The sequence below is a fragment of the Centropristis striata genome, chromosome 23, assembly GCF_030273125.1.
Source record: "Centropristis striata isolate RG_2023a ecotype Rhode Island chromosome 23, C.striata_1.0, whole genome shotgun sequence".
Taxonomy (NCBI): domain Eukaryota; kingdom Metazoa; phylum Chordata; class Actinopteri; order Perciformes; family Serranidae; genus Centropristis; species Centropristis striata.
The window spans coordinates 19643402-19660893 of NC_081539.1; the positions used below are offsets into that span (position 1 = coordinate 19643402).

The window sequence follows — 17492 nt, forward strand, 5'->3', positions numbered from 1 at the left end:
GTTGTAGGTCTCATCGTCTGACCATCAAATTATGTTCATGGTTAAGCACATTTGTTTTGCTGCTTTCCTCACTAACACAGTGAAACTAGAGTTATGCCAGAGGCTTTCTTTTATATTTTGCACACCAAAAATGAAAATGTACCACGTGTAAGTATCATTTTTTTCCTAATTGCTCCGAAGAACCTCAGATGAATACTGAGGGGAAAAAAAAGATTAAATGCTCAGTTAATCTAGTACTTTGCCTGTGATCTGTAGGATCAGTCAGTATGCTGGCACATGTACGCCCACATGAGCTGTGTGACAGAACTTTATAGACAAAATGATAAAATAAACACTCAGACTGGATAGCATTTCTGGAGCCGAGGGCAAGGTCTCTTATTATATTGGCTGAATGAGGAGCGTTTGTGAATGGCATTGTTACATTCTGTATTTACACCGTGTGATACCAAATGTCTGGGAGATTTTACAGCTTTTTTTCACTTTAGAATGTGACAAAAGCTTTTTTCTCACACTCACACTCATGTTTGCATTTGTCCTTGTGGATTATATTACCGCTGATACAAATGACTCATGAATGATGGAGATATCTGTAAGGATGAAATATAACGATAAAAACTTGAAAAACAATATTCCTCTGGTTTCTCTGAAGCTTTTCATCAAACGATAAACATTCTTCATATTGAACCAGATTGAGTTTATTTTACTGCGCAGATGCTCCAGGAAGTCTTGCACTGACTGATAATATTAAAACGTGTCTTTGCAATAAATGTAGCTGAATCTGACAGTAACCAATATTGCTTCCTAAATTTGACTTGTTGGCGTAGATAAGCAGGATCATCAGCTTAATTTTGTTTTCTGTTTTGAAAGGTAAAATTAGATAAAGTTCTACAGCGGTCTGTCAGGAGAGCGTCCCTGAGCTGAACTGGAGGAATGAGTGATATGCTGAGCGAGAGGAGGACGCTCTGTCGATAAAGCTATTGGCCCAATAATAGAACAGACATAATTGTCTGGCCTTCTGAGTCATCATTGCTCTCTCCACTGCCAGCGCTCTCCCATCTTGTTTAGACACTGCAGTTAATGGACCTTCTCCTTCTGTCCATCTCCTCATCTGTCTCTGCTTCCCTCTTCCTCCAGTCATCCCTCTGTTTTAGTTTTAAGAGCCAGACCGCCATCTCGCCCCTCTGTCACCCTTTCTTCACATCTTTCCTTACATCTGTCTCACCACACACATAACAGACGTCAGACTAGTTTTTAAGTCAGCTCAGTCATAAACCTGTGTCAGTTCTGTATCTTAAAAATAGAAATATTACATTGCGATCCAAAGATCCAATAATATGCTGTATACTGTAGCTGACTATCGTATTTGGAGAAAGAAAAAAGCTAGTTAATGTGAGCTTTGCAGCTGGATTGTAGCCAGGTATAATGTAGCTATATACAGTAGGGATGGCCGTTTGGAAGAAACCTGACAACTTGATTATCTATAACGTTAACATATACGTTTTTATACATACACCAGTATGTATAAAAATATGCATACATGAGCAAAATAAGATATATATACAGTACTATGCAAAAGCCTTTTTTGATAACAGACGCTTTTATTTTGAAAGGATGAAAAGAGACTTCCTGTCGATCGTAAAATTAACTCAAGTGAGCTGATACTGTAAAGATAACACCAAGGAATTCAATGTTTTATGTTTTAGCCCCTGAAGAGGCATCAAGTTAGTTTTCACAGTAATCTTGCATATTTAAGTGTGTTTTGTGTTTAAATAAGTTAAAGCTAGTAATTCATGCTAGCAAGGTTTGATACAGTAAGCTAGTTTTCCTCAAATTAATGTATTGTATAATTGTATTTCGGTGTGTTTTATAATTGTTATTGCAACTTTCAGTTTGAAAACTGTAGCTTTATCCAACTTATTTCTCAGCTCATTGGGTAATTCACGTACGGCCGCAGAACTGAACGCTCAGCCGTGTTTCAGTTCAGTGAAAGTCATCCATAGATAGAATTAGAATTTAAAAAATACATAGATCCATAAAAATTCCACGTGATCGACCAAATTCTTAACAACAATTAATCATCATCGAATAATTATCTCCATCCCTAATATACAGTGTATACATACATTACAGCAGTCTATAACAGACATGATGACCCATTCCAAAGGAAAACAAATGCAACTATAGGGCTGAACACTTTTGAAAAAATATCTAACTGCAATTATTGTGACTGATATTGCAATTGCAATATGATTTACAAGATTGTAGATTTTATTCTTATTTTCATTGAAAAATATATTAAAGTGATCATAGTGTGATTTTGATGATCTTTTTGACAATATATATATATATATATATATATATATATTTCAACTTTAATAAATATTGTGCCTCCTGTGATTTGGATATTGCACTAGTCCATATTGTGATTATATACATTTCTGATTTATTTGCAGCTTACATGTTGCTGCAGAGAAAAAAAAAGACATCTGTCATCCTGTAACCACCTTGTTTGTTGACAGTAGACTGACTCTTCACAGCTACCTTCCTGCTTTACATGCAGCATTCAAAAAACAAGATCTTACACGAGAAGAAACACTGAAGGTGTGATCTGCATGTCTATGATCTGAAGCAGTGACTCTCAATGTAGGGACTGTGGCACTCTGCCAGTGGGTCTGTGAAAAGTGCTGATGCATTCATTTGAATTATCATACAATCATTATTTATATATTATAGAATCTTATAGAATCTGCAAATGTGTTTAATGCATGTCTTATATCTTTCCAAAACATTCCTCTTGTTTGTTCTTTCACCTAACTAAGACTATAGAAGTGCAAGAAATGGGCCCCCCATTACTCTAAAGGGCGTCCCTGCTAAATTCTCTATTTTGTAAGGGGTCCTTGGCTGAAAAAACACAATTTAGAGCCTCTGACTTGGAGAGTAAGGCTGCTCTTCACTCAGTTGCAGGGACTGATGCTGATTTATGGTTATTATGGAGGCTGTAGTTTGTGGTGCTGTTGAATTGTAATGCCTTGCTAGCGGTTTTCAAAAGAAAGTCCAATCAAAGGCTGTACTTACGAGTGACATATGTACATTTAATTTTAATGGCTGGATTGGCACAGCATTTTGTACAGATATGCATGGCTTGGATGATTCCCTGACCTACTTTAAGTATTTATTTTCATACATAACTTTGCGTATCACATTAGTAATGACCTAAACACAAAGTAAAGAGGACTATTTTTCCAGCCACTACACTCTGGTTTGTATCCAATTTTCAGCTGCTCAGAGATCAGAGTTTATGCTGCAGGCAACAACTACTGTAGTGCCACCACACATTTTGCTCACAAGTCATAAAAGCAAACATTGAATTATTATTGTTATGTTAAGATTTCCTATGAACCTCTATTGTAATCGGCTGCGAAAATTTGACTTTATGTTTCTGTTCACTTCACTATAAGCAGTGCCAGAGTCCTGCTGATTTTATAATTCTAAATAGAGGTTGAGGAAAGTCATACATTTCTGGAGTTCAGGAGTTCTTTTAGACCCACTGATGAGTAAATTGATTCCACGAGTGAATTGATTCCACAAAAACACGTTTTAAATTCCTCCCTCCGTCTGCTTTCAGGGTTGTCCCAGCCTCGGCCCCCAGAGCAGCAGTGCCCGTGCGTCTCCTCGTCCTCCCCTCTTGGACCAGCAGCTCAGCGTGGCGAGGCCAGGAGCGATGGGTCGGAAGCTGGACCTGTCGGGCCTGACGGATGATGAGGCTGAGCACGTCTTGAAAGTGGTTCAGCGGGACATGAAGCTGCGAAAGAAGGAGGAGGAGAGGCTGAGGTGAGATGGGATTCCCCTGCCAGCGGTTTTTTTTTTTCATCTAGTATTTTTACACATTTATGGCGACACATACAGGGTGATTTGAGAGGAGCTGATAAGGAGGGATGACATTTGCCTTTGAGCAAAAATGACCATAAATAGTGGTGCACAGCTGGCTCAGCTGACAAATCTACTTTCTACATACTTGTAGAGTTTACCCTTGCTACTTTAAAATAGAATGATACTGTGTTTTTTAGTAATTACAAAACAAAAAAAATTGTTAGAAACTGATTAAATTGTGTATTATTCAGCTTTAATGTGAGCTGCCAACGTTAATATCCAACTAGCTAGCTTACTACCGACAGTAATAACCAAACATTACGTCCAAAGACGAGACAAATGTCATTATCTAACTGTATTATTTTGCAAGTTTGGAGGTCACATTAGAAAAATAAGCTACAGGGTTCTGGTCCTGTAGCTTATTTTATTAATTCTGTAGGAGCTACAATAATGTATCAGTCTAAATAATGGTGAAAATATAAAGAAATATCTAGCTTGAGACATGTACAGTAGCTCTAGCTATTAGTTAGCATTATATCTTGTACCATATGTAGCCATCATTTGTATTTTCAAAGTACTTTCACAGGATTCTCTTTAGAAAAAAAACAGTTTGCTGGAAATTTCAGAGTTTTTCAGAGTTTTAGTGTTAGCAATACCTGACATTAGCTAGCTATAGCTGATAAAACCTGCCTGCCATGTGCAGTTGTCAAATCAATCGACAAAGTTCATGGTCATGGAAATGAGAGGTCCGCTTTTTGTACCTTTGTTCAATATTTAAGACCCATTATTTAAATTGTAAACTATATAGACATAACAACAGTTGGAAATGTTGGACAGTCAATGACAAGGAAGTGATAAAACCACGTACTGTGTGAATTTAAAATAGAGGAGAGTGAGAACATAAAAGAGTTGGATGAACCTGCAGCAGGTATGTATGAGAGCCATCCAAAATGAATAAAAGCCAGTTGTCCCACAGCTTGATTGATTTTTCCAGGGTGCTCACGATTGTCATTACAAATGACCATAACTATGTTGTGTGGGCCTGGGTCCATGACATCAGAACCAAAGAAGTGCTGAACGACTCCTGTCTTGTGGCTGGTTGGTTAATGTGCATGAGAATGAATGTCTTCATATTGCTATTTCAACTCAAATGTAACATTACATAGACGCACCACTGGTGTCAGGCTACTAGCTCGCTAAACTGAAGTACTATTTTCTACAGAAACCATTCCCAGAGATCTTGTGAAACTCCAAGTTTTTTAATGCTCTCCTTTAAGTACTACTGTGTTTGGGGCTCAAAGTGGGTTACTTTTCTACATTTGCCTCCAGCTGCCTGCTCTCCATCTGAAAAGTGCACGGATGTATGCAAAGAAGCTAAACGAAAAAATTTGCAAATCTGCACAATATGTGGTGTTACATGCATGTAACACCACATATTGTCTCTGAACTTTTCCTGCGTCTGATTCAATTAATGCATTTCATTTTGGCAACAAAAAATAATCAAGATCAGTCTTTATCTAGCTGGTAATTCATGCTAGAAAGCCTAGCAATTAATAGTATTGATATGTTCATGCAGCTAAAGTCAAAGCTTTGGCAAAACATTGGAACAGTTCCTTTCTGTTTATGTATAAGATGGCTTTTGTTGCCATTTATAATCCACAATATTCCTTGAAGTAGGAAGATGCTTGTCTTGTATTTTCTGCTTGCGGGCTGTCAGGTCTGTGGGGGTCAGTCGGTCCTGGGCTCAAGGCTCTGTTCCGGTGTCACAGCTTCTTACTTAACATGCGACAAGTGCTGGCCCGGTTCTCCTCACCTCCTTGTCCTTCACTGCCTCCCTCCCCTCCCTTCCCTGTGACAGCCTGTATCAGAGGGGATTCGCCTCGCTCTTGACAGGCCTCCATGGGGGTTTGGTCTATCAAATGTGTGTCCCAATCAGTTTGTCTGCTATGTGTCGTTTCAGCAGGACGGGGAAAGTTTTGGAATTAAAACTCCACTGTATCAAATACCACAACATAATACAAAACATGTTTTTCGCTCAGTTTCGTTGTGGTTGTACCCTATAATTCTGTGAAGACAAATATGCTCCTTTGACTACCTACCAGGCCCCAGCATCAGCTATTTTGTTGTGGAGATTTGATGTCTTTCTTCAGATTTGAACGGCGATCCTTGGTGGTTTTGTGTTCTTGAGTGGATGCCATGAGTGATTACGTTGCTTTACTGAGCACTAAACATCTTAGCTGCTGTTCTCTGAGGAGCACAAACCAGAAAAGCAGCCGTTGGTCTGCGCTACTTGAAACCCTCCTTATTTTCCCAGAATCAGTTTCAAAGCAAAGATGGTGTATTCCCAAATTACTGGGCTGTAAAATGTTCTCCCACCAAGCTGTCATGAATGATCAAAAAGAATGTATGCCTCTCGGGCTGTTATTACTGCTGTTTACTGCAAAAAGATGAGCAGATTAATGTTGATGCAGTTGCAGGCAGGCGTTGATGAGGCAACCGTTCTTCATAAAAGCAATCGGGCTCTGTGTTTGTTGTCTTATTACGTCTTGTTAAAAGTTTGAAACGGAAAGTTTTCAAAGCACATATAAGATGCAAAGTGACAGTCAAATTAGCTTCTTTCAGCAGCTGTTTTACACGATCACACAGCTCCTCACACAGTTTTTATTCCCTTCTTTTATTCTATCTCTTTTCGTGATGTAAATAGTAATCAGATCCTTAAACTAAGTAAAAGTATATCATAACAGATTAAGTAAATTACTGAAGGTAGAACTTTTGCTTGGATTGAGTATTTTTTACACAGCAAAATATACCCTCATTATATAGATTGGTCCCTTTTCAATGCCTTCAACACCATCCAGCCCTGTAGAACCTGATAATGTAATAAATTCCAGATAATGTAATAACCCCATTAATGTAATAAAAATCTGCACTTGAGTCCATTGAAAATGTAATAAAACCTGATAATGTAATAACTTCCCGATAATGTTATAAAGTGCATTTCCCAATAATGTAATACACTTTTTTTTTTTTTTTACCAATAATGTAATAAAGTATCACATTAATGGGAGGTTATTACATTATCAGGTTAGCCTTCATTTCGCAAGTCCTGATAATGTAATAATTCCCCAATATTGTAATAATTTAACAGCAGACCACCCATTACTTGGGTTCAAGTGGTGATACTGTGTAGGCAACTCTAGCTCAAGAGCTCTAGCGCCACCAACAGGTCAAAGTTGAATGTTTATTAACTTTTGACCCGTTCATCCGTTTTTTACAAAGGATGTATCACTGGAACCCTTGGGACAATCCGAGCTCAATGCATCCTCAATGGGGTTTTTTGGCCATATTGGATTTTCCGCCATCTTTGATTTGATCAAAAACCTCCCATTAATGTTATACTTTATTACATTATTGGTAAAAAGTGTATTACATTATTGGGAAATGCACTCTATTACATTATCGGGAAGTTATTACATTATCAGGTTTTATTACATTTTCAATGGACTCAAGTGCATATTTTTATTACATTATCGGGAATTTATTACATTATCAGGTTCTACAAGCCCCTTTGACTGAGAGACAAGCTGACAGGGGCGAGGGAGGACTCTCACTGTGTGACCTGGATCACAGACTACCTCACAGGGAGACCACAGTATATGTCAGGCTGAGGGACTGTGGTCAGTCGTCTCACTGCAGACTGTGCTCTCCCTCGTCTTGTTCACCCGTTACACTTCTGCTTTAAGTACAACTCTGAGTCATGCCACTTGCAGAAGTTCTCAGATGTCAAGCTGATATAATACTCACTTGCATTCTATCATTAAGGATGATGGGCTGTCAGTCAGTTACAGACCACGTTAGCCTTATGCATTTATATTTAGTCATATACTTATCTGTAATTTTATGTAATCTGTATTTTTTATTATCCATTATAATCAGTATTCATGCACTGTTCATGCACATTCACACTACTTCCATTAGCACTTACTTTATCACTTCACTGCTGCATTTTATGCTTATGCTTCTAATCTTTATTCCTTTGTGTATCAGTGATTTTTATTTTGTATGTGCAGTAAAAGCTTCTAAATGCATGCATTTCTCTCAGGATAAATAAAGTATCTATCTATGTAGATCTTCATCTCCCAAAAGGTTGGGACACTACCAATAAAAAGGAGTGTGATCATTCGTAAAGTACTTTTTCACTCATATTCAATTGAAAATGGATTATTAATTGAAACAGACAAAGTTGGTTGTAAGCATTCACTCATTCTGAATTTAATGCCTGCAAAATGTTCTGCAAAAGTTGGGACAGGGGCATGTTTCCATGTTACGTCATATCTTTATAAGCTTATTATTTCTTAAAGTATTTCCACGATCCAGATCCTGAATCAGATATATTATATAAACTGACATTTGATTTCACTGCACCCAGAGGCATCAGTGTTGAAGTGCATGGATAAATTGAACATATAAATATTGGTAACTACTAAATACTGCGACTTTATTATATGTTAAAAATGAGGAAATGTCCATGGTCAGTCTTGTGTTTTGGTCTTTTTGTAACGAGTCAGGTTACAGAAAGAGAGGAACAACTAATTTGCCTTTCATATGACATGTCAAATGTTTACAGTATATGAATAGGAATATGAAAGCTTGTGTACGGCAGATGGTGGCTGAGTGTTTCAGCAGATACCTCTCTCCCTGTGGGTTTTTGCTTGCATGCATGGCTGACATTTGTTTTCCTTCTTTGAATGAAGTCAACCCTGCAGAGTTGTAAATTACCCCGTTGAAGGATTCATGGGATAGTTTATAAGCCTCAGCTGGCACTTTAAATGCTCCATTTTAATTTTCTCCCATGCTGAATAATAACAAACGTTGAAACACTTAACTGATATTACCTTCTGTCTCATAAATACTGAACTGTAATAAATATGTAAATAAAGTAGTGCACACAGCTATAAGCCTAGTTAGGGGCAATAAACATTGTATTTTTTATTTCACCTAAGGTATTAATATGGGCTAGTTAATGATGTATGTGCACTTTCATGCTTTTATCACTGTATGAGGTAATTTTTATTATGTCTTATATTAAGATTACTGTTATTTCGAAATGTACAAGTATAGATCTTTATTGTATTTTCTCTCTAAATGTTACCCGTGGGTCTCTTTTTGAACACCAATGTATATCATCATTTTTATGCTGATGACACACTACTGTTCAGCAATATCAAAAGTGACTAAATGCTAAAGACTTGAAACTGATGATTGACATACATAAACTCATTAGGAAAATGTTTACTTAGGTAATAAATCACTTCAGAAGTAGGGTCATTCATAGACTTGTATACCGTAGAGGCGCCCCCTGCTGGCCATTAGAAAGATTGCAGGTTTAAAACACTTTTGTATTGGCTTCACTTTTCAGACCTAGAGGTTGCTGCTCAGGCGTCTAATTTCTGCTACCAAGTCTCGATCCTAGGAGCTCGACTTAAAATAAAGGGAAACTATCGGTGATGTTTTGCCTCTAAACCTGGAATAGTTCACTTTTTTATCTTTAGTTCATTAGCTGCTACAGTGTATAGATACATCTACAGATGCGCTGGGACACATCATCAGTGATGTTTCCTGAGATCCTCGGGTGTTTCGGGTCTTGCAACATCAGACACCCTCCCTCAGGCGACCCAGTCGGGGTGATCAATCCCCGGCTTGTGTCCCAGCAGCGTTGGCCCACTTTTCAGACCTTTTGATCCAAATCCACCTGGAGGCTCTCTCTGCAGCCTCTGTGGCGGACTCTGGCTCTCCTCTTTGCAGCTCCTGAGATTCCCAGTAGGCTGTAGGCCCTGCACAGGGAGCATGCAGCAAAGCCCCGACATCCCACCTCTACTGGCTCACATCTGGCTTTCCAGCCTCTCCTCCGGCATTCTTCAATGAGCTCCTGGTACTTGAGTCGCTTACGCTCATTGGCCTCTTCCATGTGGTCCTCCCAAGGGACTGTCAGTTCCAATAAAAGGACTTGCTTCGAAGAGGCAGATGTCAGTACCACGTCTGGTCTCAAGGAAGTTGATGTTACGTGTTTTGGGAACTTGAGGTGCCTGCCCAAGTCAACTTGCAGTTCCCAATCTGATGCCAATGAGAGAAGACTGGCCGATGGTGTTGGCTGTGAACGTGGCTTCTCACCAGCCTTCACAAAGGGTATTGACTTCCGGCTTCTGGTGTGTTTGTTGACCTCCTCCAAGAGCTGCTGGGCAGCTGCTCATGATGTGCTCCAGCGTGCCCCTTCCTGGACAGAGAGGACAAGTTGGAAGGTCACTCTTTCCCCAAACATGCAGGTTAGCTGGGCTTGGTAGCACGTCGTAGACAGCTTGGATCATGAACTTAATACGCTGTGGCTCTGCCTTCCAGATGTCATTCCAGGTCAGCTTCCTCTCTAGTGCTCCTTCCCACCTTGTTGATGCCCCCTGCTATATATATATGTATATTTATATATATATATATATATATATATATATATATATATATATATATATAATTTCTTCGAAAATAAATCTTCAGTAACTCCCGTAGATTCCCCTGGTTGCTCTGCTGCTTAAGACAGAGAGTGTGATTTTGCCAATTAGAGAGGGTGAGCAGCTCAACCTCTGGCCTCTGCCGTCTCAGTGGCCATACAGCTGGAGTGGCTCATTATGGAGCAGCAGGAGACTTGGGGGAGCACAGACGTGGGCCTACTTAACAAACAGCGCAAGCACTCCCAAGGGAGTGAGACTAGGAAAAGATTTTAGATAGAAATAGCTATCCACCACTGCCTCTGTGTGAGTGGTGAGAAGATGACTGGTGACTCTGAGGGGTAATTTGCTCTCAGTTTTGGGAAGGATCCACTTTACACGTGTCTGGCAAGTCCTTGTATGGATAGGCCAATTATTTCACCTGTAATGCTTACACCAAAACTCATTTTAATTGTAGCTGTTACAAGTCTAATGTCCCTGCACAATACTGCGGGGAGAAGTCTCAATTATTTGCGAGACTGTGGGCCTATTCACTTTACAATCATTCTCTCTCCAACGTAATCTTTCTCTTTTTCTTTGTGCCGAGTAATTCCTGGCTCAATAATCCAGCCCTTTATCAGGGGGTGATATTGTGCATCAGCAGTTTTAATTAGTCAGTAAAATAGTGACTGTTTTTGTAATTAAATTGTGTTGTTGTGTTCAGACAAGTGAGGCTGAGCAGTAACAACAGACATCTTTTCATGTTGTTAATTTTCGACTTTGTAGATTTAATCAAGTTGTATGTAATATTTTAAATCTGTCCACTTCTATTTAATATGCCTCATGTAAAGGCTTTAGTTTCTTTCTTTCTGTTTCTTCCTGTCAGCTGTTGTTTTCTTTAGCTCTGGTGAATGCGACAGGCAGGCAGGTACAGGGAGCAGCAGTAACATTGGGAGGTTAGGATCTTTTTGAGAGAAGGTGGCAGAGGATGTCACTCTGTCAGGGCAGGAACTGACCTCTATTTCCTCCTGTATTTATTCTCTGCCTCTCTGTTTAGAGATGACACACATGCTGCCACACACTCAGCATCACCACAACTTCAAAAATTGTATTATTTTTGCAGCCTGAGATAAAAGCCAGTCAGGTTGTGTTTGGCCCATATAGCTCTGTATACATGACGATCGATAAATTGGTGTAATTGGATTTCAGAGCACAAGCAGTCAGAGTAGATTGCCCTTCATTGCAGGAAAGTCCCTTTGGGCTGCAGTGCCATCTCCTCTGTGAAAGTACTGCTAAATGGGGACAGATGCACCTTCTGACATTGCCTTTCAAGTGGAACGGGCATTGTTTTTCCAACCCAGTTTAGGTGAAACCATGCCTAATTCCAAACGACAAAAGCCTTGATGCAGCCTTGATGTCTGCGTTGATACGATGGATGTATAGAGAGAACTGGTTACAATGTTAGAGACAGGGCTCTGCTTATTTCCTATGATAGATTCTCAGTGGTGCATGAAGTAAAAAAGGTTGACTTCTGTGCATAAAACAATACCCTGATCCTTGTAGCTCCTCTGCATTTATTGGACCCATGGAACATGTGCACCTAAGACTTTCACCGACCAAACCCTCAACTTGAATGTGAATTTGATCTTATGGCTTTTCTAGACTTTTTAAATGTTATCGGACAGAATGGACAGAATCTGATAGTAAAATGAGTCATTTTTGTAGGGGTTGTGATGTTAAAAAAACTCCTTTGCCAAAAATGTCTTTTCCTACATAAGTCTATGGGAAAAGTCTTACTTGTCCCAATAACATCACAAATGGACCTGGAAATCACAATTCCACCGCTTAAAATTGTCAAATTACCATCCTTCACTTCCTTTCTTGAGAGATTTACTGGCTAATTAATTAGCTAGCAACCTCTCCACAGCTGCTGTCCACCCTCCTTCGGTAAAGTAATCCTCTAGCTGTGAGTAGCTGAAGAACCATTAGACCCACCATTGCTGTTGGCCACTAGAGGGGCTAATTTTCTATTTTTCAGTATAACATTAAGGCTAGCTAACTAGCAGACTGCTGGCTTTTTAACATTAGCTAGCTTGCTAATTATGTCTTGCTTTAATGCTACACTGGTTGAGGACACTGAGCTGAACAAAGTTGTAATCATCATCTCATCTTGTGATACCATTGTTCTTTTCTGTGCCGTCAAATGGAGTTGTTAAATTTTTGCTAATTTAGCGGCAGGCTAGTTAGCTAGCTTGCTAATTGCACCTTGCTTTTCATGCTCCACTGCATGACTCAGAGCTCCAGGCCCCATCTTCCATCTGTATGTGATGTTATTGTCCACTGCGACGGAGCAGTCCCGTCACTGACGCGGCCAGCGGGACACACACACATGCATCGGCACACACACACACACACACACACACACATGCAGCGCACACACACAGACACATATACCACATCGTTCCCCGTTCCCCCCTGCTCTTCACCAAACGGACATTACAAAGCACATATCCCCCTTCCCTTCACTGTACAATAGCGCTGCCAAGGGTGCACACTTGGCAGTTCTAATTTAGACAAAAACAAACATGTAAAACTTAATGGGTGTGTAGAAATCTGCCCGCTCCTACTTACCTGCCCGTTTCCGGCAAAGAAACAGGGCGTCAGGGCCGGCGTCATTATATAGTAAAATGACGCCAATCATCACTGATCATGTGATGCGGCATGAATTGTTTTTATTAATTATGTTAATTTGCCAAGTAAAAGACCGTTTCTATAGAGGAGAAACTGTGATCAAACTGTGGGAATTTTTGTATAATAGAGGTGATGATTACCTGTGAAATGAATTGATGTTTACGTTGTTTAAAATATGTTGGGTATTTTTTTTTTTTTTTTAGAAATGTATTATTCCCAGGCGGCAATCTCTGTGTCTGAGCATGGAGGCCAACCAGGAAGTGCCTTAAGCCTGCAATCTACCGAAAATTCCAGCAGGGGGTGCTAAGTTTGGCTGAAAAAAAAATCTGCCCATTCATTTCAGTGCAAAATTTGAAGCCTTCTCACTTGATTTATTACCTCAGAAAAAGTTTTCAGGACAACACTATGGTCTCAATCGCTAGTAAAAAATTATCTTCAAGACAATTTGATGTCAATAGTTCTAATAATGGCCCCATTTAGAAGAAAATAGAAGATAAAAAATCGTATGATTTGGGGCGTGGCTACAGGTCACTAACAAGGCGAGCCGTCATCAGGAGAGAAGCAGAGCAATGCGTATCCATGGCAACGTGTCAATAAAGTTACATATAACGTTAAATAGATAGAAAAGAGGACGTTTACTGATTTGGTCTCATAACTTTGACCCTTTCACTGTATTTTCACTTAATGACAGTGTATTTGAACGTTTTGTTCAGTAAAAATGTCTTGTTCAGTGTTTGGTTGGTAGTGTCGGTAGGTACTGTAGTCAGTGTCGTCAGATCCCTCGCGCTCCTCCACAGTCCAAATATGGTCTGCTCCGCGTATTGGAAATAAGATGGCGACGCAAGATGGCGACGAGTATAACGCTGAACTCGAGGCTTCCAACGGGCAGTCCACAAACCAATGGGTGACGTCACGGTGACTATGTCCATTATTTATATACAGTCCATGATTATTCCTCTATATAAGAGGCAGCCAGAGCCCTGATCTGGGAGAGAGTGGTTTTGACACCCATGCTAACGAGACAAAGCTCAATCAATATTAGTATGAGTTTCACCTCAAGTATTTAAATCCAGCAACACTTGTCAAAGTTGACTAATTGCATATTAAATACACAGTATTGTAGGCTTGACAATGTCATTTTAATACAGTCTATGAATGTCATACATGCAACAACAACTTATATCATCAGCAGCTCAGTTTTTATGTTGTTTTTTTTCAATAAACTAATACCCTCATGTACCGTTTACCCTGGTGAAATGTCAGTAAGGTATAATGGTATGAAAACATAGTCTGCTTCCCAGACTCGTAAACTATTGACCTGAAGTTTAGAAATCCTGAAATCGTCTAACTAGTCCGCAGAGCTTTGTGGGTGGATGAATTGCTCCATTGTGTTAAAAAGACATGTATTATCCCTTTCTTTTCTAAGGTGTTTATTCTGTGCCATAATCCAGCATTGGGTCCTATGTAAACATGTGACCTTCTTTCACATGAAACGGCCCACAGCTTCGGGATGTCATGTGTAACTGCACACACACACACACACACACACACACACACACACACACACATAGAAAAGTCTTAACAATAAAACAGCTTTATGTGACTAATCGCCTCGCCTCCCTCCATCTTTAGTACGAGTATATTTTCATGTAGCAGCCAGAAAAGGGGTCTGGATAGAGTTAATTTCAGTCTGCCTGTTGTTGTGGCAGTTGTGTTCTCTTGGCTGTGGTTCTCTTTTGGTAGGGATTAGCTGTGTTACGTTATTGGTGTGGGTTATTTGTCTGAGTCATGTTGATGTGGATTGTTTTTGATGTGGAAGTGCTGTGTGTGTATGTACTGATCTTGTCGAGCGTGTGTTTGTGCACAGTGAGCAAGAAGGACAAATCCTTTTGACCTTTTTGTCTGTAGCCACATTGGCAGGTGTATTAGCAGTATAATTTTGTGATTCATCACATTTCACGGTCTGCCAGGGTGACATTTTGATTGATACAGTGCCCATGTGTGATGGCAATGAACTATTTACAACTGCCAGACATGATTTAATAAATTTTTTTGTATTGTTTTTTGACTTTTGTTTCAAGAAAAGAGGAGAAAACACTTTCCCTACTACCGGCTATGTCAGCACATCACTATAGTATCTTTAATTCATTAGAGCTGATTATGTAAGTTTGTTTTTGTCTGACTTTTATGTAGTTTTAATAATGTCATGCTCTCGTTTTAGAGAGGACTGCGTCTTCTTGTGGACAGGAAGGTGAGCAGACTTATTAAAGGTCAAAGTGCAAATATCCTTCAATATGACACATGTATTTCAAGTTGTAGCTAAATCATGTGATTAATGAAATATTGAAAAGACTCTGACATGTTTTATGATGAACAAGCTCCTGAAACATATGGAAACAGAGTGAGTTTGTGAATCAGCTTGGTTGTGTTTTAATTTGCTTTCATGTGTTCGGGGCTGTTGAGGTGATCCTTACAGCTGCCACAGACTCTGTGATTTCTAATTAGTCTTTAATATGGCCCTTAGTAAATGATATTCAATATAATTAAACTTAATTAGCAGACAAAAATATAGCCCCCCTGACCACGGCAATTACACATGGGCATGCTCATGCATACTGTGTTCAGTCTGTCTGCCACACACACACACACACACACACACACACACACACACACACACTGAGACCTGAGTCATTTATCAAAGGTGCAGCAGCTCTTTGTATTAACATAATGCAGTCCTTGCAGAAAGATTTGAACATCTTTATCTCTTAAAATTTTAATGGTCAAATATATTAAAAAAAGATCTTTCCCAGTATGAAATATAATGTTATTTAAATACTTAGTATCACTGTATAAAAAGGCCCCGGGAGTGTTTGGCTAATATGCCTGATTAAATATTTATTGAAGCAGTGTAGCATTGTTTGTGGCTGCTGTTGCAAATTGAATATCCACTTTATAGCGAACACAGTCAAACTCAAGATAGATTTTAACAAGAACAAAGCTAAATAATACATTTGTCAAGGCAAATCTAACTGATTTGCATAGCACTCTTGTTTGTGTGTGTGTACAACTGCACCAGGCGTGCGGCTGCCCATGCGGCTGATCCGTCATGCAGCACCGTTGCGCTTCTTTAAAAGACGTTTGGTGCAAGAAATTCCTGAGAAGGAAAGTGTGCATCTCAGAGGACATCAGTGTGTGTGTGCACATGTGCATTCACAGACTCTCCTGAGCAAAGTGTCCTAAACAGACGGTGGTTTACGGCGTCTGATGGAGGAAGATTCTGATTTCCCCTGAGTGTGACAAATCAGCAGCTGCGCAGCGCCGCCGTCCTCTGGAGCTTGCTGAGCCCACAGGATCAGTTGATGAGATAGTGAAAAATAATCCACCTCGGCTACTTGTGGCACAGTCGCTTTCATACTTCATACACCTGCTTTTTTTTCCGGCTGACTGAGTAGATAGTTTTCTCCTCTATAACCTTGCCTGCATGAATGTGTTTATCTGTGCGTGTTGAATTTTAGCTGCTGCTAACTGACGGTCAAACGGAGGTGAACGGATTGCGGCTCAGCCTTGTCTTCCGTCAGATAAATGTGTATACATTTCCACCTAGATGGGAGTTATCTGCAGGAAGACTAAGACAGACTCAGACAATTTCCTGAGCTGTTACTTTTATATTTGTCTGGGTCTGCAGTGATTACTTCTCCTGTTGGCCAAATGTCAAGGCTGTTTTGAGTCAGAGGAAAATAGCAGGTTGCAACAGGAGGACGGTGTTATCTCACTCCATGTCTCTGGAATCTATCTAGTTTTTGACCTCTCCTTTTGTGATTTTCTACTTCCTCCTCTCTATTTTCCATTCAGTGCTCCTATCCCTCTAAATCCCGCTGTCTGTTCCTGTCTCCCTACCGCTGTAGCTCCTCATTAGCAGTAGCCATGTTGTGTTGAGATGGAGGCCGGTGAGTGATGCTTGGCCCAGACAGCATGGAGATTTTCTTTTTCTGAATTATCGCGGAACTTTTCTCACCCATGTCCGGCTCTTCATTACACCCAGGCCAAGAGATAAAAGACCCATTTACCTCCCAAAAAGCCGAGTCATTCATCCCATGGGCCTTATCTTGTGCGTGACACTGGCGTGATTTAACTTCCGCCAGCAGTGTTAATTACAAGGGCTTGTGCTGTTTGCAGGGGTGTTGGGCACAGTCGGTTACCCATAGCTTCAGAGAGGGTCTGCCTTTGTTGGAGTCAAAACGAGAGAAAGCGAAGGATCCTCTGTGGGATTACAGTGTGTCTGAGAGGTGAGGAGGGACACAGACAGACAGTACACTCTGTACAGGGTGCAGTCGGCCTCATTACAGAAAATGAATCGTCGTCTTCCTTCTGTATAAGTGCTGCGCCGTGGTGTTTAACCCTCTCTGTATTCAGGTGATGTTCTGTTTCTGTTCCAGTTGTCTTGTTCTTCCCCCG

General features: G+C 40.0%; 1 protein-coding gene across 1 annotated transcript in view; it reads left to right on the top strand.

Moving 5' to 3' along the window:
* The first annotated feature begins 3693 nt into the window (after positions 1-3693).
* The window catches only part of myripb (myosin VIIA and Rab interacting protein b), a 137561-nt gene continuing 123762 nt past the window's right edge, over positions 3694-17492 (top strand). The window contains exon 1 of the mRNA XM_059326786.1: positions 3694-3831. Coding sequence (XP_059182769.1) covers positions 3722-3831 — 110 coding nt within the window. The 5' untranslated portion in view covers positions 3694-3721. The remainder of the gene's footprint in view (positions 3832-17492) is intronic.